This window comes from Galeopterus variegatus, unplaced genomic scaffold (genome assembly GCF_000696425.1).
Source record: "Galeopterus variegatus unplaced genomic scaffold, G_variegatus-3.0.2 Scaffold188, whole genome shotgun sequence".
NCBI classification, from domain to species: Eukaryota; Metazoa; Chordata; class Mammalia; order Dermoptera; family Cynocephalidae; genus Galeopterus; species Galeopterus variegatus.
Genome location: NW_007726299.1, coordinates 380461 through 407956, shown reverse-complemented (window position 1 = coordinate 407956; position 27496 = coordinate 380461). Strand labels below are relative to the sequence as shown.

The 27496-nt window shown below is 39.9% G+C and overlaps 1 protein-coding gene across 1 annotated transcript in view; it reads left to right on the top strand.

Annotated features, from left to right (window-relative positions):
• TMEM65 (transmembrane protein 65) overlaps positions 1–27496 on the top strand; it is a 114114-nt gene that overhangs the window by 3870 nt on the left and 82748 nt on the right. The window contains exon 3 of the mRNA XM_008564623.1: positions 2499–2577. Within this exon, the coding sequence (XP_008562845.1) occupies positions 2499–2577 (79 nt within the window). The remainder of the gene's footprint in view (positions 1–2498; positions 2578–27496) is intronic.

Sequence of the window (27496 nt, the reverse complement as noted above, 5' to 3'; positions counted from 1 at the left end):
TCCTCTTGAGCTTGTGAAATGCCCCTGCCAGTCTCCTAGTCGCTTATGTCAGAAAGCTGGGACTTTTCTCTTACTTATGACTCTCCCGTCTTCAGCACTCACAACCAGTCCGTCTCCAGTTTTAACGGACTTTGCTTGTTACCTAGTTCCCCAGGGAACCCTTTTGTGCCCAGTGACACTGCCCTAGACCTGGTCTTGGAATTTTCTCATGGCTTTCTAAGTGTACTTCCTGCCTTTGTTTATTTCACTGGTAACATACTATTATTTGAATACCTTTACTTTATATCAACGTATTTGAAGTAAAAACTAAGATAGTAAAGAATTTTTCTTTCTTTCTTTCTTTTTTTTTTAAAAGATGACCAGTAAGGGGATCTTAACCCTTCACTTGGTGTTGTCAGCACCACACTCTCCCAAGCGAGTCAACTGGCCATCCCTATATAGGGATCCGAACCTGTGGCCTTGGTGTTATCAGCACCACACTCTCCCGAGTGAGCCACGGGCCGGCTCCAAAGAATTTTTCCATAAGCATTGTTTTAGTATATAAAGTGTTGCATTGTCACATTATAAAACATATTATATTATGTCAAAATTGAATATCCCATTGTTGTACATTGGTTTTGAGTAATTAATATTATGATACCTAGAGCTTATGGCTTTATAATATTTAAATTTATAAAAACTTGGGAAAGAATAGTAAAGTTCAATAAAATGTTTATGTGAAAGGTTCTCACTTTAATTCATTGGTGGATGGTTTTACTGAATATGTGCTAGAACAAAATCCCAACATGAGTTATTTTTATATGGGAATGCTTGTCTTTTTACATATTGATCTGTAATGCTTTAAATGTAAACAATAAGATGAATACTCAAAACTCAGGCTCTAACCAGAAGCATCTTTATTTTGCACCTCTGCTTGCTGGGAGCAGTCTTTTCCCTGTTCATGCATGAAGACTCTGGCCATCTGTTTCTTTTCTTCTTTGACTCATTGTCTATTTGGGAGTGTGTTTGTTTGTTTGTTTGTTTGTTACATTTTGTTTTTTGTTTTTTTGTTTTTGGTGGCTGGCCGGTACAGGGATCTGAACACACACCTTTGGTGTTATAACACCACTCTCCAACCCTCCAACCAACTGAGCTAACAGGCCAGCATAGGAGTGCATTGTTTAATTTCCATATACTTGGGATTCCCCAAATTTCCTTTTATTGTTGATTTCTACTGTCATTCCACTGTGGTCAGAGAACATATCCTACCTGATTTCAATCTTTGTCAATTTGTCAAGGCTTGTCTTGCGGCCTCACATGTGCTCTATCCTGGAGAACATTCCATGTGCCCTTGAGAAGAATGTGTGTTCTGCCCTTGTTGGATGGACTGTTCTCTAGATGTTTATTAGCCAATATCTTCTCAGCTCAGGCTCAGGTAAAACAATTTTACAGTCACTATAATTCACAGCCATAGTCTCAGTAGAAACTAGAATGCCTAGTACCCAGAACCAATGTAAACACTAGACTGTCCTCGTACTCAACACACTCCCACCCTCACTGCAGCCCACCTTCGTGACTGCTTGCGCTGCTCAGAAAACCTCCTTCCTCACCTGGTTATCTCAGTTATCCTTCAGACCTCATGCTGACCAGAGCCTCCTCAGGAAAGCTTTCCTCCTCTGCCCCTCTCCACAACAAGCCAAGTTCCTATCAGTGATTCTTACAGCACTTTCCAGTCATTTTCTCATTTTTTTATTTGCTTAATGGCTATCTTTCCCCTACGTGTGTAAATTTCAATGGGCAAGGAGATGGATTTTCACTCTCGTTATTGTGTTTCCTTATTCCACACATAGCAGGTACTCATAAAATGTTGTGGAAGGAATGCATGAATGAACAAATGAATGATAGAAGGAAAGAAGGATCTGAAGGACAAAAAACAGTGCAAGGTCTGAGTGTTTTAGTTGTAAAACATCACCACTAGATGGCAGCAATGACCAGCACCAAGGTAGTTGAAACCTCTGAGGAAAACACCTGAGTTTAAGACGGTTTGGATTTGCAGGGCTCCTCAAGGGTCCTACCCTTCCCCACAGGACCCTTCTTCATTCATTTCCATTAGCCATCCTGACTGACATGAGTAATCCAGGTGTGTGCGTGTTTTGGGCAGCAAGTAATGGAAACCCCAGCAAATGGCAGCTAACAATGGTGGAGAGGTATATTTTTCTTACAAAAAAAAAAGGCCCAGGGCTGATGTAGCTGCCTGGGGATATCCTCAGGAAACCAGGCTCCTTCTCATGATGGAATGGTTAAATGAACCTAATTAATATATCTATCACCTCACCTCTTCATCTGGTCACTTTTGTTCCTAATTTTGTGTTTGTAATTTTGTGTCCTTTTTCTTAAACAGGGCCATAAAAATTTAAGTTCCAGGCTCCACAGAAGCTGAATATGCCCCTGGCTGTTCTGGAAATGCCTTGGGTGTGCAGGAGAAGGGCCTGAGAGGTCAGTGACTTCCTCTCCATCAGCTCCAGGGTCCTCGCCAGCAGTGTGTTGAGGTTCATGTGGGACACAGGCCGCTGGTGGAGTTCGCCCCTTCTCTTGGCCGTAAGTGACCCTGCACGCTTATCCACTACATTTGAAACAAGCAATGGCTGCTTTATTTTCTGAAATTCAACTTAATTTCTGACCTCAACGTTGTTTTCCTCCCAGCTGATAGAAAGTTGGCCTCATTTCTGGGGCTCTCCCCACTGAGGGTTGGGCCATGGTTTTGAGACTCCTGATACCTGGGATTTTGCCATGCTTTCAAGATTATGATGATGCCAAAGAATAGGGGAAGGAGGGTCTGGTCAGCTGTGAAGACCATTGTCTGCATCTCCATGGCCTCTTGGAGTTCCCCACCACACTTGGGTCAGGGGACTTTTCAGGGAGTCTCCCTGTATTCCCATCTGCCCAGATAAGCCCAAGCTATTCTGGGATGTGGGACCTACTTCCCTCTTTACTCAGGGCCTATAGACCTTTCCTCTCTCATTTTCTCCATCCCAAATCTCAAATCCCCATCCCAAGCAGAATTTCCCTTGATTTTGTCCCTAGGCTTCTTGCCAAGATTTTTAGTTTGGACCCAGGATTCCAACCTGATCCCAAAGATTAGGCTTCTGGGGAAAAAATTCAGAAAGATGAGCAGGATATTTCTGCTGTCCCCTGCAACATATCTCCTGGGTGACAGATCACATATGTGAATGGGGACAAAGGGAAAAGGACTGGGAAAAGCAAAACCATGTAAATTAATACTTCAGAATATAGTCTGAAGTATACATTTATTCTGAGTATGTTTTTCAGGCTCTGCTCTGTGAAAACCGTACACACTATTCTATGTAATCTACATGACAGCCCTGTGAGTTGATTTTTATACCCACTCACTTGATGATAAACTGAGGCCTAGAGAGACTAGGTGGCTTGTGCATGATCACACAGCTCATGGATGGTTTTGAACCCAGCCTTGGCAAACCTCGCGTGGCTGTGGTTGTGTATTGTGTTGTCGGTACAGGTTGTGGGGCCTGTTGCTGTGCATCTAGGGCCAGTCTGGTGTAGGGAAAGATAGAGCTGGGATTGTGGATGTACCAACTGTGCCCATTAATAGCTGTGTGACCCTAGGCACCTCACTTAAGTTATCTGCACTTAAATTATCTGTAAATTAACGATGTAGAGCTAGATTCTCTGGGCCCCAGTTTCCTCACAAGAAAATTGTTAAATTAATAATGCAGAGCTGGATGGCTTCAAGTGCTCTTTCTAGTCCGGAGGTTTTGTGTGTCCAACCATCTTTTAAATCCCAGTCACCAAAGCAATTTCTCTCAAAGTGATCCCACTACCTCCTACACACACACACACACACACACACACACACACACACACACACACAATCCCCGCCCCCATCAGAATTATCTGGGGAAGTATGTTTAAGAAGCTAGAATCACCCACAATTAATCAAATCTGAATCTGAGTCTCTGGGTGTAGGACTTAAGAATCTGTATTTAACAAACTACATCTTAGGCAACCTAAAATGTATCTTGTGTTACTGAAGGGCTTGAGGGAAGGTAAGATTTTGGTAAGGGGAGAGAAAAAAAAGAACATTCTAGGAAGATAACTGGTTTGAGAAAAGGCCCAGGGACTGGTGTTTTGGGAGGAGTGGATAGACTAGTCGACTAGAGAGAGAGACCATATTGGTCAGTTGCAGAAGATTGATTTGGGAAAGCAAATGGATCAAACACAATGTTCCAGTGATGGGAGTGTTTCTGTCCATTAGATAAAATGTGCTTATCTTGGCAACGACAAAGAAGCAATAGCATATTCTAAGAAATTCTGTAGACTCTAAGCCCTTCTCTTGCTGATGATATAAATATATCATTTTATTTTTTCCATTAAAGAACAATAGGCAGAAATTTTTCTCTCTTACAGTTGAATTTTCACTGAGTATATTTTAATGTGGCTGCTCCCCAATGCCAGATTAATTAAGCCTCATCTCACCAACTGTATATGCTTTCCAAATTCTTGTGTAACGGCCAAGAGCACAGGGACTGCCTGGGTTTGAATTTCAGCCATGCCACCTGCCATGTGCCCTTGGGGAAGTCATTCAACCTTACCTTCTCACAGTTTCTACACCTATAAAATGGTGGTTATATTACTAGTCCCAAATTCGTAAAATTTTTGCAAGGATTAAAATGAATTAATATTTGAATATAGCTTATTTAGCTCTTCGTAGATGCTAATAATAATAATAATGATAATAATAATAATAATTGAAATAATTGAATAATAATACACTCAAGTGTATTATTATTATTATTATTATTATTATTATTATCATCTCCTCACAATAGAGCCTAGCTTGTTTTCAGCTCTAGCTCAGGAAATAGCCTTCCCTAAAATTTGCCTTAATCATCTGTTCTCCTGCACAATGGGTCCTTTTTCATACAGGTGCCTGAAGTTCTCTCTTCTCTAACTAAAATACTAAAGATGCCAATCTGGAGTCGAAATGGGGCAGCCAAAGAGAAAATAATAGGGCAGTCAGAGATCCATGACTTTCTGAGTGATTTATGTGCCTTTCTTGCCACATCTTTGTGGATGAACATTGTGGTGTGTGAACTTGACACATGGTGCATCTGGATGAATTCATATAATCAACATTAACTGAGTACCTACTCTATACCAGGCACTGTGTTAGGCAGTGGGGATGCAGAGATAAACAAGGCAGTCATGGACTTAGGTTCTTAAGGAAGTTCTCGTGGGGAGGGTTGCATTTCTGGCTTCATTACTTTCTCTTGTGTTACCTAGGGCAAGTCATTTAAGCTCTCTGTGCTTTGGTTTCATCTTTACATTGGTGATAATAATCGCATCTATCTTATAGGGTTGTTGGACAGTTACAGAAGATAACGTATAAGAAGTCTTCACATACATCCTGGCACATAGTGAATGATTAAAATTATGTGGCCATTATTGCTTTATCATCAGCAGCAGCAGCAGCTCAAAACAAAATGGTTAAGATTTTTTGCATTAAGTTTCATCAAAGATATTGGTGAATAGTTTCCTTATTTTGTGATGTCTGTGTGGCTTTGATATCAGAACAATACTGGCTTCATAAACTGAGTTTGGAAGTGTTCCCTCCTCTTCAATTTTTTGGAAGTTTGAAAAGGAGTGTTGTTAATTCTTCTTTAAATATTTGGTAGAATTCACCAATGAAGCCCTCTAGTTCTGGGCATTTCGTTGTTGTTTTGGGGAGATTTTTGATTACTGATTCAATCTCCATGTTAGTTATAGGTCTGCTCAGACTTTCTATTTCTTCCAGATGCAGTCTTGGTAGGTTTATGTTTCTAGGAATTTATTCATTTCTTCTAGGTTATCTAGTTATTGGCATATCATTGTTCATAGTAGTCTCTTAAGATCCTTTTTATTTCTGTGAAATTAGTTGTAATGTTTCTACTTTTATTTCTGATTTTACTTATTTGAGCCCTCTCTCTCTCCCTCTCTCTCTTTTTTTAACTTATCTAGGTAAGTGTTTATTGATATTGTTCATCTGTTCCAAAAAACCAACTCTTAATTTCATTGCTTTTTTTTCTATTGACTTTCTATTTTGTTTATTTCTGTCTTTGCTCTAGTCTGCTATTTCCTTCCTTCTGCTGATTTTGGGCTTAGTTTGTTCTTCTTTTTCTAGTTCCTTAAGGTGTGAAGTTAAGTTGTTTATTTGAGATCTTTCTTCTTCTTTCTTATTTTGTTTTGTTTTTGACACTTGGCTGTTATAGGGATCCAAACCCATGACCTTGATGTTATAAGTCTGTGCTGTAAGCAACTCAGCTAACCAGCCATCCTTTCTTCTTTTTTAATGTAGACATTTGTCACTGTGAACTTCTTTCTTAGTACTGCTTTTGCTGCATCCCACAAGTTTGGTATGTTGTATTTTCATTTTTGTTTGTCTGGAGACACTTTCTAATTTCCTTTTTGATTTCTTCTTTGACCCAATGGTTGCCCACCTTTTCAAGAACAAGTTGTAGGAGTCGCCCTTACATCTCTTCTTTCCCAATCCTCTCAACCTGTCCGTCAGCACATTCCATTGGTTCTAGGTCCAAAACACATCTTGAATGTGTTTATGATGCTCCACCTCCATTGTCCTCACCCTAGGTTGGTCACCATTATCTCCTGCCCAGATTACTCTCACCTTAAACTACAACTCCCATTTGTACCTAGAATTCACAGAGAATGAGAGCCAGAGCTCTCTTTCTAAAATCTAAATCTAATTATGTCTTCCTCCCTCCCCCCAATTTAAAACCCTCCAATGTCTTCCTATGGCTCTTAGGACAAAGTCTAAACTCCCACATGCTCCACAAAGCCCAGCACGATCTATTCCCTGCCCAGCCCCACAGAAACATCTCACACTGGTCGGTCTCCCCCTTGCTCACTCTCTTCTAGCCACATCGGCCCCCAGTTTGCTCTTGGAGTGGTCCAGGGCCTCTGCAGCATTTATCTTCCCTCCTCTCTTGGGGATGTTCTTCCTCACATCTTCACATGGCTCCCTTCTCATTTTTGAGTCTCAGTTCAAATGTCACTGCTTCTTTCTGGGTTGCTTTTTCTCAGCACCCTGCTTATTGTCTTAGTGTATTCATATCACCTTCTATCTTCTTCATTTGCTCATTCCTCTATATTACATATTTCCGTTTCCTTCCAGCAGGTCAGTGACTTTGCCTGTCTCATTCGTCACTGTATCTCCCAGTGCTCAGCACTGTGACCAGTCCATACTAAATATCCAATAAATGCCTCTTGAATGAATGAAAACATGAGTATAGAAAGACATGAATGGGGGCCGGCCTGTGGCTCACTCGGCAGAGTGCGGTGCTGATAACACCAAGGCCACGGGTTCGGATCCTATATAGGGATGGCCGGTTCGCTCACTGGGTGAGCGTGGTGTGGACAACACCAAGTCAAGGGTTAAGATCCCCTTACCAGTCATCTTTAAAAAAAAAAAAAAAAAAGAAAGACATGAATGAATGGTATTTATTCCTGCTAATCTCCCATTATGCTAGATCCAGCCCTGTACATAAATCTCCTGATCCCTTCTATACCCATTCCACTACAATTCTGGTGTATGTTGAGATAGGGTGTCCCGATGAGAGACTCAACCCATGAGAAGGGGTTGTGAACCTGAAAGCACCAGAGATTTATCTTATAATTCTTGCTAACAAGTCTCTTGAGGTCAGACAGGAGGGGCGTTGGCAACGCTGGGACAGCTGGTTCTACTCTACAGCCCTTTTCAGAGGAATGAGTCCTGGGGAACAGGAAGAGAGCCATCAGCCTCTACAGATAAATCCACCACAAGTTCATGGTGGGGTGGTTGAGGGGCTGCAGCATCTTTTACCTGCACCTGGAGGAGAACATCTTGGTGTTTTGAGGGTGCTGTTCTCTTGGGCCAGCCTGGGGAAATCAGTGGAAGGTGGAAGGCTGTCTCAGGACAGGGCGGCTGCCTACAGAGGGACTTCGTTTGGTGGCTCAGAAGTTCTCATGTAAAGGTTTTCCATCTGCTTCTCCTGTTAGAGGATAAGAAGGAGGCACAAAGTGACCTAGCTAGACTCCTGCAGGTCAAGAAAAGGTCCACAGGCCCCTTGTTTTACTATCAAATGAATGTTAAACATGATTCCCCTTATTACCAAACCAATACTCTTTTTCACAGGGGGATACATTAACCAAACCTTAAATCCTCCACCCTTCATGATAGCTTAAACAATTAATGAAACAATGAATGTTCAACAAAGAACCAAATGTAAACAGTTTATTTTAATCAAAATCCCCCAGGGCCCTCTCTCAGATGCTTTCTACTTAACATATGCAAAGTAATACACAGTTGCTAACCCTTAATAAACAACTTAGGCAAACTGATGACCCTAAAGGCCATGCTAACCAGCTAGACTTTCCCCTAGTCTCTCCCTGGGAAGAGAGGAACCGTGTGTGCTGGGCGCCACTGCAGCAAGCTCTAACCAGATAGGTCACAGCCATTTACTTACATAGAACAGGCAGAAAGCTTAGCAGTTCCTGAATTTTACCTTATTTTCCTGTTCTTATTTTTTGTTTTCGTTATTGCGCTTGGCATTTCCAGGATGCTTCAACCATAATTGACATTGGTTACATAATCACATCCAAAATTTTGTAGTTCCTCTTCATTTATTATACGTGCCTCCTACAACTTGTATGTTTTTATGTATCCTTTGAAGTTCCCTTGGCAAATAAAATTAAGTTACAATTCGTATAAATCGTTAAACATATATCAGGGGAAAGAGTACTCTTGAGGCATTCTTAAGAATGTTCTACAAACAAATATAGTGGGTCGGATAGTGTCCCCCCCCCCATTCTTGTCCATCTGGAATCTCAGAATGTGACCTTATTTGGAAATAAGGTCTTTGCTGAGGTAATTGGTTCAGATGAGGTCATATTGGATTAGGGTGGGCACTAAATTCGAAGACTGGTATTCTTATGAGAAGAGGACACATAAAGATACACACAGAGTGAAGAAGGCTATGTGACAATGGAGGCAGAGATTGGAATGATGCAGATGCAAACCGAGGAAACCTATGGATTGCTGCAGCCACCAGAAGCTGGGAAGAAACAAGGAAGATTTCATCCCCGGAGCCTTTGGAGGGAGCACGGCCCTGCCAAGACCTTGATTTTGGACTTCTAACCTCCAGAACCATGAGAAAATAAATTTCTGTTGTTTTAAGCCACTCAGTTTGCGGCAATTGTTGCAGCAGCCTCTGGAAACTAATGCATACCATCTTCTATAGAGTAAAAGCTATCTTCACATTGCTCATTCATTCATGTGTTCATTTATTCAGCTGTCATTTTTGTGTGCCTATGTGTGGGGCACTGAATGAGGCCTGGAGAGCACATGGATTACAGTTACAGTTTTTGTCCTCAGTGTCCTTAGCAGACACACATTAGTGTCATGACTTCACAGTGTGTGACCTGTGTGGTTGCACATGACCTGGGGCTTAGGAAGTCCCCGTGCTTGGTTTTAATGTTCTGCTGTTGTTGTCTTGAAAGTCTTGATTTTTGAACAAGGCACTAGTCATTTATATTCCCACTGGGCCCCACAAATTATGTGGTTGGTCCTCACTAGAATGATTACAGAATCACTATATTGGAGAGCCCACAACCTGAGGGGATGTTTCACTAAGGCAATGAGGCAGCATAAATTTCTTAAAGAAGTTTGTTCATAGGCAAGGTTTATTTGCCAGATGGTCATTCAGACAGAGGACATGACTGTGCATAAGCATGGACGGGGGTGGGGGGTGATGAGAGGATATGTGTGATTGGATAACTAAGTGGAGTTTGGTAGTGCTAGCACCTCAGGTACCCCTAGGGGGTGCTCAGGGAGAATTGACAGACAGACGTGAGTTTGATTCAGAAAAGCTTTCTGACAATGCAGGAGGCCTTCAACTTAGTCCAGAAGGTGATGGGGAGACATGGGTGCCATTGGTCACAGGTGACAAGGTCAGATCCCCCACTCAGTTCCTCCAGATTTCCAGTCGAGCCACCCTGTGCTCAGAGACCCAGGCCACACAGACCAGGTCACCCACCTGCACACTGGGAAAGGATTTAGAGGAAACAGGAAACATTGAGCCTCTTCTAGCATTCATAGCTTTTTTCATTAGAACTAATAAATTATATGAATAGCTCTATCATCACCTTGATTTTAGATTTCCAACCTCAAGAGCTGTAAGAGAATAAATTCATGTTGTTTTAAGCCACCAAGTTTGTGGCAATTTTTATAGCAACAATAAGAAACTAATACAGATCTTCAACAAATATTTGAACTTGTTCTTTTTAAAGTTCTATTTTTGTGTATGCTTAGAATGAGCATAATATAGTAATACAATAATGTGTGTGTATGTAGTCTTTTTGTTTGTTTTGTTTTGGTGGCTGGCAGGTATGGGGATCTGAACCCTTGACCATGGTGTTATAACACTGCACTCTAAGCAACTGAGTATACGGTTTAAAAATTGGTGAATATACATATATTTCAATCCTCATGATGGATGTGTGCATGTTCAAAAATTTTTAGACTTCTGAGATAAAGAGTAACAGAAGTCCAGATATAATAGTCTTAATAACTCAATGTAATTATTAATATAATTATATAAATTAATTGTAATAAATAAAAATTCTAGGTGTGACTCTACAGATACTCAGTAATCACAAAAGAAAGAGAATATTGTTGTCAAGCATCTGGCAGTATTTTCTGTACACTTGATGATTGCCTTACCGTAGCTTAGAAAAGTAAAAATTTAAAAATACAAAAATCTCTGTCCTAGTCTGTTCAGTTGTCTAACAGGTTGTAGGGCGTGCACCTAGACCTATAATCCTTTCATGCTTTCATTGCACACATTTCCATTAAAAATCTATTTTAATTTACACCCAAAGATATTATAGTTATTCTGAAATATTGTTAATACCAAACGCATTGTACCAGGGATTACTAAACAGAGTTAAGAATTAGGTTTTTTTTTCCTGGCAAAGTTTATCATATTTTCATCCAAGTTCATTGCCTTGTGTATGTTAAGGAAAATATTGTGAAAACAGTCATATGCATAGAAATTATTCTGTAACTTTAAAATCATTTTATTTGGTTTTTTATTTATATTTTTTGGTGACTTGCCAGTATGTGGATCTGAACCCATGACCTTGGTGTTATAACACTGTGCTCCAACCAACTGAGCCAGAACCTTTTTTTTTTTTTTTGTAAAATAGTTTTAGACTTAAAAAGAAAGTAGACAATATTTATCCAGACTAGAAGTAAAAGATAGTACTAAAAATAAGCATAAATAAATTTATAATGTTTAGTGTAAGAAAGTCACTGTTATAAGTACCCTATATATCTATAACTCATTTAACCATAGCAACAACCCTGGAAAAAGTTACCCCCATTATTCCCATTTCATAGATGAGAAAATGAAAGCTCTGGAAAGTTAAAGGATTTGCCCCAGATCACCGCTGGGATGAGACAGAGCTAGAATTGCACCCTGGTAGCCTGGCTCTGTAGCTTATGCTCTTAACCATTGCACTATGCTGCATAGCAAATTAACAGAAATGAATGATGGTGTAATCTACTATTTGAGTTTTGGATTGTACCTCAAAATATGTCCAGTTTAGAGATTATCTCCATTTGTGGTCTTACATTCAGTAAATGCACACACATATTTATATAATAAACAAATATAGATAAACAGGCTGTCTGTGGCCTGTTAGCAGATGAGATCATTATTTAGGATTCCTATCTTTCAAACTAGTTTGAGTCTAAATTTCTCCTGCAAAAATCAATAAAACCAGTGTTATATAATAGTAAGTTTTGTACGATTAGAGATTTGGGCTTGTTTTTCACTGTTTTCATCATTAACTGTCATTTGTATTTAAAGCACACAGTGGATTCCCACAGTAACATTTTATCTGTACAGATTCACTTAAAAACTGGCTTCAGGAAATAAATGAATGAAAAGAAGTGGACAGATACTTCCTACTAAATTATTTTTTACATTGATTTCTTGGATTCAGAGACCCTCCAAGGGTCATAAATGGCCCAGGGGAAAGAAAGTCAGAAAAATAGATGAGCTGTATGGAAAGTCATCCTTATTTTTGTGTGCCAATTTCAGGGAAAATATAAGGAGCTTAGAGTGGTCATATTAGGGGGTGAAGTTCCTGACCAAGGTTCTAACACTGACTACATTACAGAAATGACCATCAACACCAAATATGAGTATAATCAGAGTAAACTTCCTAATATGCATGTCTGATCAATTCATGTTCCTGCCAAACATCCTTCAGTGACTGCCCATTATTTATAGAATAAAGTTAAAATTCTTTGGCATTGTGTTAGAGGCTTTTTGTGCTGTCTCTCTTATCTCATATCTAGCCCCTCTCCAAAAGCACCCTGTGCTTCAGCCATGGGAAACGACCTCTGCACCATGTCACGCCCATTCCTGCCTCCACATCACGCACCTGCTGCTGCCTCTGTCCAGGCAGCACACACACTTCTTTTTGCCACCCTTTAAAATTTGGCTCCAATGCCAGCACCTCCACTCAGATGTCTTCCTGGGCTGCCTCCTCTTCTCCCTGATTTTAGCTCAAGTTCAGAGCTTGCTCCTTTATAGGCCCACGATATGAGTACAGCTTGTCCGTAACTCCCTTATAATACTACGCTACTATAAATATTTGTTTACAGGTCTGTCTTTCCATCAGACTGAACTGCTTGCAGAGCCATGACTTCTTTCTTTTCCTCTGAAACCCCTGCCCTTGACAGATAGGAGCAGTCTGAATCTGCTATTTTGTCAGTTCTTCTCAGCTCCTTTCTAGCTCTGAAAGTCTGGATTCTGTATTTAAGCATTCATGTCACTGAAGACCAGGGACAACTACTACTGGTATTACACTGCATGGATGATTTAAGAGATTTCCAAAATTAATTTCTGTCTACACCTAAGAGTTAGGAGCACACTTAATTGCCTGACTCCTGCAAAAGACAGAACCCCATTGTGATTATTTTACATCTGTTATATACACTTTAGAAAACTTTTCAGTGTTAAAACAATGCTATGTCTTAGTAAAGTCCAATTTTAAATTCATTAGGGGAGCTGGCTATTTTATAAAGAAAATGAACACTAGCATAAATGTATCTTTTGTGAAAAACAGACTGTTATATGTCGGATTTGTTTTAATAAGGGATCTGTTATGGTTAAAAGATGGAACTGGGGTTAATGTTTGTAAATAAGATAATCTCAAGAAGAAACAAACTAGAATCTTTTTACACTGATGTTGACAGTTAACACCATTTATGTATTTAAACCAAGGTGGCATCCATTTATTTGATTTAGTATTGCCTCTTAGGAAGAGAATTGCTTGAGCCAAATGTATGTGAATCAAATATCAAACATTTCTTGATATGGGTCACCCAAGTCAATATTTTATAGAGCAACAATTCTTGGGAAGAAAGCACTCTTATTTCAGTTATTCAACAGGATTTCATAATGAAGCTAAACCAGGAATGAAGTGACTGAATCTGCTGAAAGTGGTTTCTAGTTTGAATCAGCTCTCTTTTCTCTGTGATGGCCCGTGGCTCACTCGGGAGAGTGCGGTGCTGATAACACCAAGGCCACGGGTTCGGATCCCATATACGGATGGCCGGTTCGCTCACTGGGTGAGTGTGGTGCTGACAACACCAAGTCAAGGGTTAAGATCCCCTTACCGGTCATCTTTTAAAAAAAAAAAAAAAAAAAATTCAGGGATTGTGCTGGTGGAGTATAATACAGAGACTAATAGTCAGTTGTAAACTTTTATTTGCCACTGGCAATTTATCTCTTGACTTGCTACTCCGTCCCAAGTTTATGATCCTCTCCGCTCCCCACAGTTATCACTAAATTTCCTATTTACACCTACCAAAGCAAGTTTCTGTAGGAAGATCCTTGTCTTACTGGCATGGGAATCGTTTGGGGCTCATGTTAAAGATTCAGGTTCCTGGGCCCTACCTCCATCCCACTAAATCAGGAACCTCGGTACAGAAGGTATCTTTTCCCCATTGTGGTTTAACCACTTGGGCTTTTTTTTTTTCTTTTCTCACAGCAAGAGGTCTGGAGGTGGATAAACTAGGGAGGTATGGCAGCTTCACGATGCCATCAGAGACCACAGATTTTTTGTCTTTCTCACATACTGTATCTTCACCCTCATGCTCTCACAAAAGCTGCCCCATCTCTAAGCATTGAACTACATTCAGGGGAAGGAAGGATGGGAAAGGGATAACAAAGAAAGTCAAAAGGTCCATGGCACTGAGTCTGCCACCTTTAACATGCATCCTTAGAAGTTCCATCCAGTGAATTCCACTTATTTCTCTTTGGCCACCAATAGCTGCAAGGAAGTCTAGTGAGTTTTTTAACTGGGCACTTTGCCATCCAAATTAATTGGAACCATATTAATAAGGAAGCAGGGGAGAATAGGTTTTGAGTAGGCAATTAATAGTGTCTGCCACACACATTTTTTTTCTTTTTGATCACTTTTTGAAATAAGTACAACATCTGGTATTTTAACTTTGTTGTATTTTTTTATAGTATTTAAGTTGTATTATAATGCTATTAGTTACCTTTTGGTTGCTTAAAAATGTTTTTGCATTTTTTCTTTAAGATGACCGGTAAGGGGATCTTAACCCTTGACTTGTTGTTGTCAGCACCACGCTCACCCAGTGAGCTAACTGGCCATCCCTCTATGAGATCCAAACCTGTGGCCTTGGTGTTATCAGCACCACACTCTCCTGAGTGAGCCACAGGCTGGCCCCTTTGCATCTTTTAATATGGCTTTATTAGCTTTGAAAACAAAAATGTTTTTGAAGAACTCTATCTCCAATTTTATAATGGTTATCAGTGGCAAAATAAAGTTTGATATATTGAATTTTGCTTTCTGGAATAAAAAAAAATCTATCACACAATAGTACAGTTAGTAATTAGGTCTTATCATTGATTGCTATTATAAAATAAGCCATGCGATGCAAAATATTCTTGTTTCACATCTAACAGAAGATTATGTTCATAATATGGGGATTAATATTTTCAACTGTGGCTCTGTGCAAAGATTTTTTTCCTCTCTTTCTTTACTGCAGCAATACTAACCCATATATTTTATGATAGAAATAAAATTTATATACTATCTAATCTGACACTCAATATATGCAGAGAGATACTTAAGACAATTATATTTAAAAAGAGGGGAAGGTAAAGGAAGCTAAGTGGCATTTGAATTCAAAAAATAATTTATAATAGCATCAGAAACATAAAATACTTTGGGATAAATTAATGGAAGATGTATAAGACCTCTACAATAAAAACTACAAAACACTGCTGGGAAATTAAAAAAGACCTAGACAAATGGAGAGATGTCTATCAGTTATAAGGTGCAATATTGTTAAGATGTCAGCTCTCCCCAAATTGTTCTTTAGATTCTGTGCAATTCCAGTCAAAATCCCAGTGGACGTTTTGGTAGAAGCTGACAGGTTGACTGTAAAATTTATGTGTAAATGCAAAACATTAGAATAGCCAAAGAAGTCTTTTTTTTTTCCACCCCATTTTTTTATTGTGGTAAAATATATATAACATAAGGATTGCCATTTTAAGCACTTTTAAACTTACAATTCTATGGAATCAATCCCATTCACAATACTGCATAACCATGTTGAACATTGCTAAAGAAGTCTTGAACGTAGTTGGAGGACTTATAAAGCCACAGCAATCAAGAGATCTGAAATTGGTTTAAGGATAGAAAAGTAGAGCTATGAGATTGACCTAAGAGTCCAGAAATAGGCAAATAGATAGCTGATGATTTTTCATAAAGACACTACAGCAATTCAGTAGGCAAAGGAAAAACTTTTTAATAAATAATGCTTCAGCAACAGGATATTCATATGGGGAAAAAAATGAGCCTTGATCCCTACCTCGCATGATACAGAAAAAGTGATTAAAGATGGTTCAACCTAAACATAATAGCTAAAACTATAAAGATTTTAGAAGAAAACAGAATATCTTCATAACTTGGTGTAGACAAAGACATCTTAGAGAGAACCACAAAAAGCATTAACCATAAAAGAAAAAACTTGATAAACTGAGCTTTGTGAAAATTAAATGTTTGCTTATCAAAAAAAAATAAAAATAGACAAGTCACAGATGGGGAGAAAATATTTGTAACGCACATATAAACTTCTCCAACAAATCAGTAACAGAAAGACATTTTAAAAAATGAGCAAAAGACCTAGTCAAAACAAAAAGGATGTATAAATGAGCACATAACACATTTATGTGTTTTTGACCACATAAAAAGGTTCGCAATATCATTTTTATCATAGAAATGCAAACTGAATCATAACAAGACACCTATATTCACCCACTAGAATGACTAAAATTAAATATATTGACAACACCAAATGTCGGCAAGGATATGGAGCAATGGAAACTCTCACACATTGCTAGTGCAAATGTAAAATGGTTCAATCTCTCCAGAAAACTGTTTAGCAGTTTCTTACAAAGCTAGACAGACATCTACCTATGACTTCACAGAGCCACTTTTATATGTTTACTCAGGAGAAGTGAAAACATATGTCCACAAAAACCTAGTACAAGAATATTCATAGATGCTTTATAATTGCCAAAATCTGGAAAAAAAATCCAAATGTCCATCAACAGGAGAATGGATAAACACATTGGTATGTCCATACAGTGACATACTGGTCCACAATAAAAAGAATGAACTACTGACACATACCACAACATAGACAAATATCCAGGAACATCACAATGAGTGAAAAAGCCAGACAAGCAAATAAATAGTATAATTCAAGATGTTATTTATATGAAGTTCTACAACAGGCAAACCTAATGGATGGTGATAGAAATCAGAATACCAGTTGCCTGGGGTGGGACAGGGATTGACCAGGGAAGAGGAAGGAGGCACCTTCCTGAGGTGATAGAAATGTTCTATATTTGACAGGGGTGTGGATAACTCAGATGACATGCCCTCATGAAATCTCACTGAACTTATACTGAGATACAGTGCACTTCCCTGTATGTAAATCTTACCTAAAAAAACACCCTGAACGCTGATGATTCCACCTTTAAAACAGATGACTATATTGGTGGCCTAATGATTCTCTGCCTTCTGTCAGTTGAGGTGTGTCACAGAAGAGGTCTATGATTCGGTCACTGTGACTATTGCCAAGGAAAAGCTTGCAGCCATTCTAAACATACATGAATGGTTAAAAATGGCTAAAGTGACAGATTTCCCATCAAATGAGTCTGGTGGAAGTATTTTGTCTCAACTGAAGTCTGTATCATGAAGCTAGTATCTTAGGCAAAAGGCATTTTGTGGGATTTGGTGAAACATGAGTCACATAGTTAAAAGATAATGATTGAGCCGGCCTGGTGGCGCACTCGGGCCAGCCTGGTGGCGCACTCGGTAGAGTGCGGCACTTGGGAGCGCGGCGGTGCTCCTGCCGTGGGTTCAGATCCCATATAGAGACTGGTCCGCTCACTGGTTGAGCGCGGTGTGGGTGCGACAGAGCCGGCCTGGTGGCGCACTCGGTAGAGTGCGGCACTTGGGAGTGCGGCGGTGCTCCTGCCGTGGGTTCAGATCCCATATAGAGACCGGTCCGCTCACTGGTTGAGCGCGGTGTGGGTGCGACACCGAGGGTTGCGATCCCGTTGCTGGTTGCGGTACGGGTGTGACACCGAGGGTTGCGATCCCGTTGCTGGTTGCGGTACGGGCATGACACCGAGGGTTGCGATCCCGTTACCGGTCACAAAAAAAGACAAAAAGGAAAAAAAAAAGATAATGATTGATAAGACTTTCTTTAAAGGGTCATCATTTCTCCACTCATGCTCCTAGCATAGGAAATTTCTCTTTATAGACAAGGATATCCAGTATCTCAGTGCTTTATGTCCTGGGCTGGGATGTGTCTGATACAATTTTTTGGCAGATTCCCATCACACATGAGGCTCAGGTGGCTGCTGTCAAAGCTCTCGGCCACCTTGCCCTATGCCCTGGTTATCTTTAGTTTTTATCTTTAGTTTAAGTTTCCTTCTGATGCTGGGTACTCTCCAGGCCATAAGAAGTTTACTGATTATAGGAAGGAATTAATTCTTTCCTCGTGTAAACTCATGATTATCTTTCGTCCATTGGCTCATTCCTCTTCTGGAATGCTCCTCTATTCAGGTACCATACCTTGGATTTTCAATGCCAAACCCCCTCATTCCGAGAGAATGCTCTGCTAGCTAGGCTCCACCTTACCTGTCCAGCCTTACTTCTCACTACTCTCCAGCACAGCAGCATGGAGCAACGGAGAAATCACAGGTCGGGGAGTCAGTAGGGCTGAGTGCAGTCCTGCATGTGTCATTTCCTCTGTGGCTGTGACCTTGAGCAAATCATCTTCCTGTCATGCAAGGAGTCTGGACTCAAAGGGCTCACTTCCTACTTTTACTCCCTGAGGTTTAATCAGACTAATATTACCATTGCCCTCAATATTTGTCTACACATTCACTCGACTGCACATTTTCTTCATAAAATTATTGTCCACATTTTTTTGGGTGTAGCCAAAGCTGTCTCTCCTCTCTTCCTTTTTTCTCCATTATTCTATCCCCTTTCTGTCTGTGTCAATGAACAGTACCACACAGTGATCATTAATTCTATTTTCATCCTCATGGTGTTTGCCATCAACATGATATGCAAACAAAATGTTTATTAAGCCACTACTATGTACATTGAGGTAAATACTATGGGATATGGCAAGATCCATATAATAGTAATTTCCTCTTGTCAACTTACAGTTTTATGCACTTAACCCACCTTCTGCATCCCATACCCCACAGGGATATAAACTCCTTCAGAGATTGAATGCCTTATCCACCATTTCTTTGTGTGCCTACAAATTGTAGACTTACCTTACCCCCCACCCCAGGTTTCTCCTATTCCTTCTCTATAGGAAAAACAAACTGTTTTCCTCTTTTGTACTCTCAAAGAACCCAAAATATGTGGGTTTTTTTCCCCACACCAAGGAATTCTCCTGTAAATACCAAATGGAGGTCTTACAGTTTAATTTCACCCCAGGTTTCTCCTATTCCTTCTCTATAGGAAAAACAAACTGTTTTCCTCTTTTGTACTCTCAAAGAACCCAAAATATGTGGGGTTTTTTCCCCACACCAAGGAATTCTCCTGTAAATACCAAATGGAGGTCTTACAGTTTAATTTAATTCTGACACTGTCTACTCAGAGTTAGCATCCAATCTCACAGGTTAAGGGTTCAGTCCCACAAGAGTTCCCCCTGCTTCAGATGCCAATTTTAAGTCTGGCCTCCAGTATTTCTGATCAACTAGTTATCAGTCAGGCCTCCCAGGAACCCCTCCTTAGGTTTGATAATTTGCTAGGTTGGCTTACAGAACTACGGGAAACACTTAACTTACATTTACCCATTTATTATAAAGGATGTTGTGAAGGATCTGATGAACAACCACATGAAGAGGTCCACTGGAAAGGGCACAGAAGGGCAAGGTACGTAGGAGGGGAGCAGAACTTCTATGCCTTCTCTGGGCATGACACACTCCAGGCACCTCCACATGTTCTGCACCCCAGAAGCTCTCTGAACTGCATAGTTAGAGATATTTATGGAGGCTTCATTATGTAGCCATGATCAATTATTAACTCTGTCTCTAGCTCCTCTCTCTTTCCCAGAGGATGTGGGGTGGAGCTGAAAGTTTCAAGCTTCTAATCACGACTTGGTCTTTCTGGTGACCAGCCCCAGTGTAGGAGCCCACCAACAGTCACCTCATTAGAACAAAAGATGCATCTAACACCCCCATCGTTCAGCAAATTGCAAGGATTTTAGGAGCTCTGTGCCAGAAACTGGGGGCAAAGACCAAATATGTGTTTGTTATTATAGCACAATGTCACACCTACAATTTCCTTCGAGCTCCCCTTTCTCTTTCTACTCCCTTTCCTAATGTTACCATGCAGGAATTACCTCCACCTTATTCCTCATTCCCTCTTGTCCCCTCCTCCCCAGCCAGCTCTCCCGTTCACTGCTCTCATGCACTTTTGCTCCTGTTTACCTGGGCAGCTGGTTGGTGGACTTTGTGGGCCACTCACTACCTGTTACCCACAGCCCTCGATTGGGGGAGGGTCCTGAGGTAATAATCCTTACACGATCCCTCTCTCATCAAGTGATTATGGGGGCAGATGAGACCATGTCTCTTGGGCTCTTGATTGGATCACAGAGCCCTTTGAGAATGGCTGTCTCAAGAAAAAAGTTCACACCATCTAGACTTTGCCTGCAATTTCAGAGCAGTTACTCCTGAACTCCAGAACTCCTTCCATGGATCCTTTAGACATTCCATAGAACCCAAGTTATAAATGCCTGATGTATGGAAACACATTATAAATCATAAATACTAACTTTGGCAGAGCCTATCATTTCCTGGGAGTCAGATGAATGCAAACCAAAGTCTCTTGGTCCCCTTTCCTGCCTCCAGAGTGCCACTCATAGGACCTCCCTGCACCTTCCGTCCCTCTTTTCCTATGCTGAAATCCAGATTCAGCATCCTGTTTGAGATTTAGACAATAGTTGGGAATTTAGGAAATGTTTGCTTTGGAGGGAAACCTGGCCTAATGATAGTCTTTAGGAGTCTTGTCATATATAAAATATATTTAATGATGTTTAAAACAAAGCAGCTGTCTTGTTGCTTTCTTTATTTGGGCTCACTTGGAGTTTCTGGGCTAGCTTAGAAACAATGTATTATAGTTTTAATATAACATACTTACAACTATATATTGGAGTATGTTATATATTACTAATATATTTCTAGTATCATTTCCATTTAGATAATTATTTCTAAAGAAATACACACACACACACACATTCCTACAGAAAAGAGAAACCTTTGTAAAAGAATCCTGTTTGTAATTTGTGGTTTTCTTATTCTGCTTTTAAATCCTTGAAGACAAGTCACTAATTTAATATATTCCAGATAGTTATGATCCACATATGAGAGAAACGAAAAATACATAGTCCCCATGCTCAAGGAATTTATAAAAAAGTAGAAATTTGGTAAGTACTTGTTGATTTATAATGCACCGATCTTAGGACCTGGATAACCTGGTCACTTAATATGTCACACCTTCCTGATAGCAAATAGACACTGAAAGGATAATGATTTCAAAGGTTGTTCTAATTAAAAATGAGGGACTACTTCAGACTCTGGCAGAATATGGTTTATTAAGTACAATTTAATCATTAAGATGATAATATGTATTGTGCATGCTTTCTGAGAAAACACTTTATCTGTATGTGAATCTCCATTACAAACTATATTTGAACTTATGTACTGACGGTTACTCAAAGGGGAAGGAGCAATGTTATAAATAGAAACAAATTATTTACTCAAAGCTATTCAGAAAATACTGGTCAAAATTGGAACTAGGCTTCTAAACACACTGTCAGTATTTAAATATGTCAAGGTCAAACTCAGATTAAGCAACTGGTCTTGGATATTTTTAGCAGTAGCTACAATTAAGATTTAACAACCCTGCCCAGGTCTGGAAAATGTCATAATGTCATGTTATTATCTTGAAATTCATTAAGAAATTCATAATCATAAGGGTTTTGCGAGACAGACAATGGAAAGAACATTTTGCTGGATGCCTTCTATGAGGCTGGTGCCCTATGGCTCTCTATGTAAATGGTCTCATTGAATTCTCACAGCAATCCTGTGATGTGGATTTTTTAATCCCCATTTTATAGATGAGGAAGCAGAGGGGAAATAATTTACTCTAAATCATACATCTAGTAAGTGGAAGAGCTGAAGATTTTTAAACCCGTAGTAAAAGTCATATCAGAACATAAATAAATAGTGCCTATCTAAGTCTTTTTCCTGCTTACCGATGAAGGTTGATAATTGAATACCTGATGAATACGATCACTTTTGCATGATATAATAGCAAAACCCAATGCATTCACTTTGGTAGTTGTTCTTAAAGCTAAAGTGACTTCTACTTTTTTATCTTTCAAAAAAGTTTCATATTTGGGAACCTGCTATCTTGATTATGCAAAAAAGATGCAGATGGGACTACTGAACTTGATCCTAAGACTGAAATCAGTGAATATTGAGAACCTATTTTGGTTCCAGACACTGGGCTAGGTACCAGGGATGCAATAGGGTATTAGACAGACAAAGTTCCTGCTCTCAGGTAGCAATGCATTCTAGTGGGACGAGTCTCTCAAATAACAAATTATCAAGTAACTGCACAAGGCAAATTCAGATCGTAAGTACAATGGAGAAAATAAAACAAGGATGAAGTGACAGAGAGAATAGCATGGGAATGGGGACTGCTGTGCATTGAGTGTTCAGGAAAGGCCTCTCTCACATGGTGACATCTGTACTGAATTTGAATATAAAACGGAGCCAGTGATATAAAGATCAGGGGCAGAACATTCCAGGTAGTTGGAATAATATATACTCCATCCTGATGGAGCAACATACCTGGCATGTTATAAAAACAGAGAGTGGTAGGGATAGAGATCAGGTAGAGAAGAAGGCAGGGGCCAGATCATGTAAGATCAGTATAAGGATCTGGGTTTTATTTTAAGTACAATGGGAAGCATTGGGAATTTTAAAGCACAGAAATAACATGCTCATGTTTGTAAACTTTTACAGTGTCTTAGATCACAGGTCTTCAGAACTTAAAGGGATTTTAGAGATTACCTGGTAAAATTTTACATAAATATGAAGAAAAACTAAATCTCATAGGGATTCAATGATGTGTTTGCGGTCAGACGGATAGTGAAAGCAGAACTAGGACCTGTCCCAATTCTGGCTCCTGAGCCAGTCTTTCTATTCCAGTACTTGGCCTTGCCATCGTAGGCTGGTACTTTTAAAGAAGAATTTAGAGCCTTCTTTTCAATCTCTTTGAAAAACTGTTTCTAAGCCACCAGCTGATCTATTAACTTGAATGTGGTAGTCATCAAGCTTTAAAAACAATTAGTGCAATGTTCTTGCTTAATGCCCTGGGAAGTCAGTACTAAGTTGGGGTGTCAATTACAACCATGTTTCATGAATCCAGTTACTTCTCAGTAAGCCCATACACCTCTGTTCCAAATGCCTAACACCAAACCCTGGAATCAAAATTTTAAAATGAAAAACTTTAGGTTCATTTAGTCTAATCTTTTTAACAACAAGGAAATTGATTCACTTGTGTTCCTCTCCAAGGGCTCTCAGAGTAGTTTCTCTTCCTATTAAAATACCATCTACTTATTTACACGTTATTTACTTTGCAATTCTGGATTTGGGATATTCCAGGGATTTGCTGTTTGTAGTAGGATTGTTTCATTTTACCTGTTACATTAAACCTTGGAATTCACTCAGGAAAATATTTAATGAGCATGTAGTATGCACCTGCAGTCTGAGCCTGAGGGATACAGTGGTGCCGCATGGTACTCTTTTCCATTGAGCTTATCCATTAAAGAAACCTGTAGGATAAAAATAAGGAATATATGTTTCAGAAGTTTTTATAGCCATTTGGATTAGCATCAAATAGCCAGGATCCCGAAGATGCCACAGTTTTAGCCACTGTGATGATTATCATAGGCTCAAAACTGGATTCCTACAGTTCTAACTATGTGGACGCAATAAAAACATAAAACTTGCTATTTTTTATGTCCCTTTATAGTGCACAGTAAGCTTAGTTTTCATTAATTTGACAAGCATTTGTTATACACATATTATGTACTACTAGGCACCAGAAACCCAAACCTGAACAAAACAAACACAGTTCCTGCCTTCATAAAGCATAGGTTTAGCTGGGAATAAGATGGTAATCTGGTAATCAATTAGTTTTTGAACATAGTGAGGTGTGTGTGTGTGTGTGTGTGTGTGTGTGTGTGTGTGTGTGTGTGAGAGAGAGAGAGAGAGAGAGAGAGAGAGAGAGAGAGATGGAAGCACCTGATGGCCGATATACTTTGCTCTGAGGGATGGGAGTGTCAGGGAAATCTTCTTTGAGGAAGTGACCATGTTTCAGTTGAGGATATGTAGGAGTAAACTGAATAGATGAAGCAGAAATGTGGAGAGAGAGGGAGAGGTCTCCAGGCAGAATGAAGGAGATAGGAGAGTATGTAACGCAGGATTGAGCTTGGACGGTTCCAGGAGGGGATGAAGGACAAGTATGTCTGGAGTTAGGACAAAAGGAATAAAAGTGAATTTTGGGAGGAAGCAGGGTCAGGAATGCAGGGTCATGTGGGTTGTGGCAAAGATTGTGTGCCTTATCCTGACAGCAATGGGAAGCCATTGATGAGTGTTGGAAGGGAATGACATACTTTATTTTTGTGAATGACATACTTAAGTGTGCATTTCACAAATTATTGTGGCTGCTGCAGAGAATGGGTCTAAGTATTGGGAGACTAATTGGTGGTGTTAGGGAACGGTTGTATTCCAGGTGAGAGAAGATTGTGTAGACTAGAGAAATGGCAGTGAAATGGCAGAAAGTGAACCTGCATGAGATCTGTTTTGGCTTCGAGGAAGCAGGAGTTTCCCCAAATTTCCCTAAATTTTTGGAGAAATTTTATTTTATTATTTTTTTTGAGCAATAATTTTTATTTCTTTCAAAATAGTAGTTAGGAAACAACTTTAAATGATCATGATTTTTATTCTACCATAACTTTTACATGCAGCAGACTTAAATATCTTCAGTTCATTCAGGGGGATTGTTTATTTTGTTATCCTAAATGAAAATTCTTAAGATTTTATTTATTTTATTGGTTATGAATATTCATGGAGTACAAAGCAAATCGTCACCACTCGTGCCTAAGATGTGATGGCCAGATCCATACTGGCAGCAATGCCCATTACCATGAATTGTGATTATACCCCATGTCCCTCACTCAATTATTCCCCCAATTATCCCTGACCTCCCTCCCCATCCCCCTTTCCCCACTCCACTTTTTATCCCTAGGTATGTTCTCTTGGAGAAATTTTAAAGACAATCCCCCAGGGTTCTGGCTTGAGCAGATGGATGAATGGTAATAATGCAGTTCAATGAGACAGAAATACTGGAAGAGGTAGTGAGAGAGAGGTATGAAAAGATGCCTTTTATTTATTTACCATTGCAACTGTGGGGACCCACTTAGGCCCCCAAAGTTGGTGTAAAGATTGTTTTAAATTAAAAGCATTTGAAAGTCTACAAATACAAAAAGAAGCCTTCTCAGGGCTTCCCTTATCTCACTATAAACAGAAACTTCTGGGTATAAGGCTGCCATAGACCCCCTCTCCAGGGGAGTTTTATGATCATGAAGGAAAAAAACAGAGAATATCACTCACATGTGCATAAAAAATAGATAATAAAGACAAAATTTCCTATATCCATTTGTTCTCTTAGAAACCCATTTGTTGAAGCCCTTTTTCTCCACCCCTCCTAATAAGTTAGATACATAAACCCAGACTTTAGCTATTTAGAGAACCACTTCTTTTGTGCTCTCCCACATGCCTATGAATAAACTTGTTTTTTTTTCTCCTGTTAATCTGTCTTTTGTCAGTTTAATTTGCAGTCCCCCAAACACTGAACCTAAGAGGGTAGAGGAAAAGTTTTTCCTTTCTAACACAACTAACCTGTGTGATGAGTATTACTTTGAAGATTTTAAACAGGAAGAATGTAAGGCTCAGAAGCATTTAGTAACTTGCCCAAGATCACACAAACAGTAAGTGGGACTTGAACTTTTCTTTTGACACCCAGTTCCGTGCTTTTTTCTACTGTACCATATCTGGGTTAATCTTGATGTCAATTGTCTGAATTCCTCTATTATAGGTGGTAATTTCAGGGAAAAAGATGTGGGCTGAGGGGTGTCAGGGAAATAAGAGCTGGAGAGATAATGTCCTGCTCCAGGATTCAGGAGAAAGGACAGTCAGGGTTGTGCAGAGTAGTGGGCCAAGTCAGAAGGGACATTTCAACACGTCACAAAGGCCATGACTGTCATGTCAGAGGCATGCACTGTACTTGCAGTACAGACTCTGGAATCTGAAAGCCAAGAAAGACAAGAAGGAGGAACACCTGTTGTGAAAAAATGGAATTGGTCTGGGGATACTGCCCAGAGAAGTCACCACTCTCTGAATTTGCTTTTGCATCCCAATACAGGCCATCAAATCTCCTGAGCACCTGTATTGTTGCTTTGTGTTGCTTCGCCCCCCAAGGATTTGTCACCTCACTTCCCCTGGGTGACAGAGATGCAAAGGATTACTCAAAGCCCATCTCTTCCAAGCAGTGAGAAGCCTTGAAGTGGTTAACTTCCCTGGGAACGCTCAAGCGAGAGGGATCCCTTCCTCAGGAAATTAATGCCGAATTGGGGTTCTCTTCCTGCATTTATTTTCCAGACCAGGAAGTTACAGGAAGAGAACAAAGGTGGGGTTATAGTTTAACAATATAGGCTGGTAACTTTCAGTGAAACAAGCCAGATGACATTCCAGTAAGGCTATCAACAAAAGCTTGATCTTAACAAACATTCCTTCTTACAGCAATTTCTCAGTATCTTTACATAACAATAAGTAACTAGTCTGTCTTTGAGCCAGCAACCTGCTGTGCCACAATTCTTATCTTGCAACAAAGACTGACTAGCCTGGGGAAAATCTCCTGTCCTTGCAAGGTCAATATTTGAAATTGCAAGACTTTGGAAAACCAGGCCCTGTGGAGTACATATGCTTTTTAGTATATTCCACACTGTATAACTCATGGGCCTCACTGTCCCCTTCAGTCATTCCAGATGTCAAACCTGCATAGTCTTGGGAGAAAGTGTATTCCCCAGGAACTTCTCACTGTGGGATAGATATCAGATTTGTTCTGGGTGAAGACTGTTCTGTTTACACATTGGCAGTTTTTATTCTGTCTCACATTGTTGTTTGATCTTTCTAACAGCAAAAGTTTGTCTTATACTTCCAATAGAAAAAAGCTTCTTAAGGGCAAATAGGCTGTACTTTATGATTGCTATCTTTCATTTATTCATGTGTGCAATATTTGTCGAGCATCTCTTTTGTCAGGCACTGTCATAGGAGTGGGGATTTAGCAGTGAGCAAGACAGACAAAATTCCTACTTTTGTAGAGCTTATATACATAAAGAAATAGACAAATGACTAAGATAATCTCACATACTGTTTAAAGTGTAAAGCAAAATGACACTATTGAGAGTAAATGTGGGAGAGGCAATTATATATAGGGTGGTCAGAAAAGGTTTTGACAATGGGGCCGGCCCGGTGGCGCACTGCTACAGTGCGCCGCTTGGGAGTGCGGCGGCGCGACAATTATATATAGGGTGGTCAGAAAAGGTTTTGACAACGGGGCCGGCCCAGTGGCGCACTGCTACAGTGCGCCACTTGGAAGTGCGGCGGCGCTCCCACCGAGGGTTCAGATCCCACATACAGACCGGCCGCTCACTGGCTGAGCG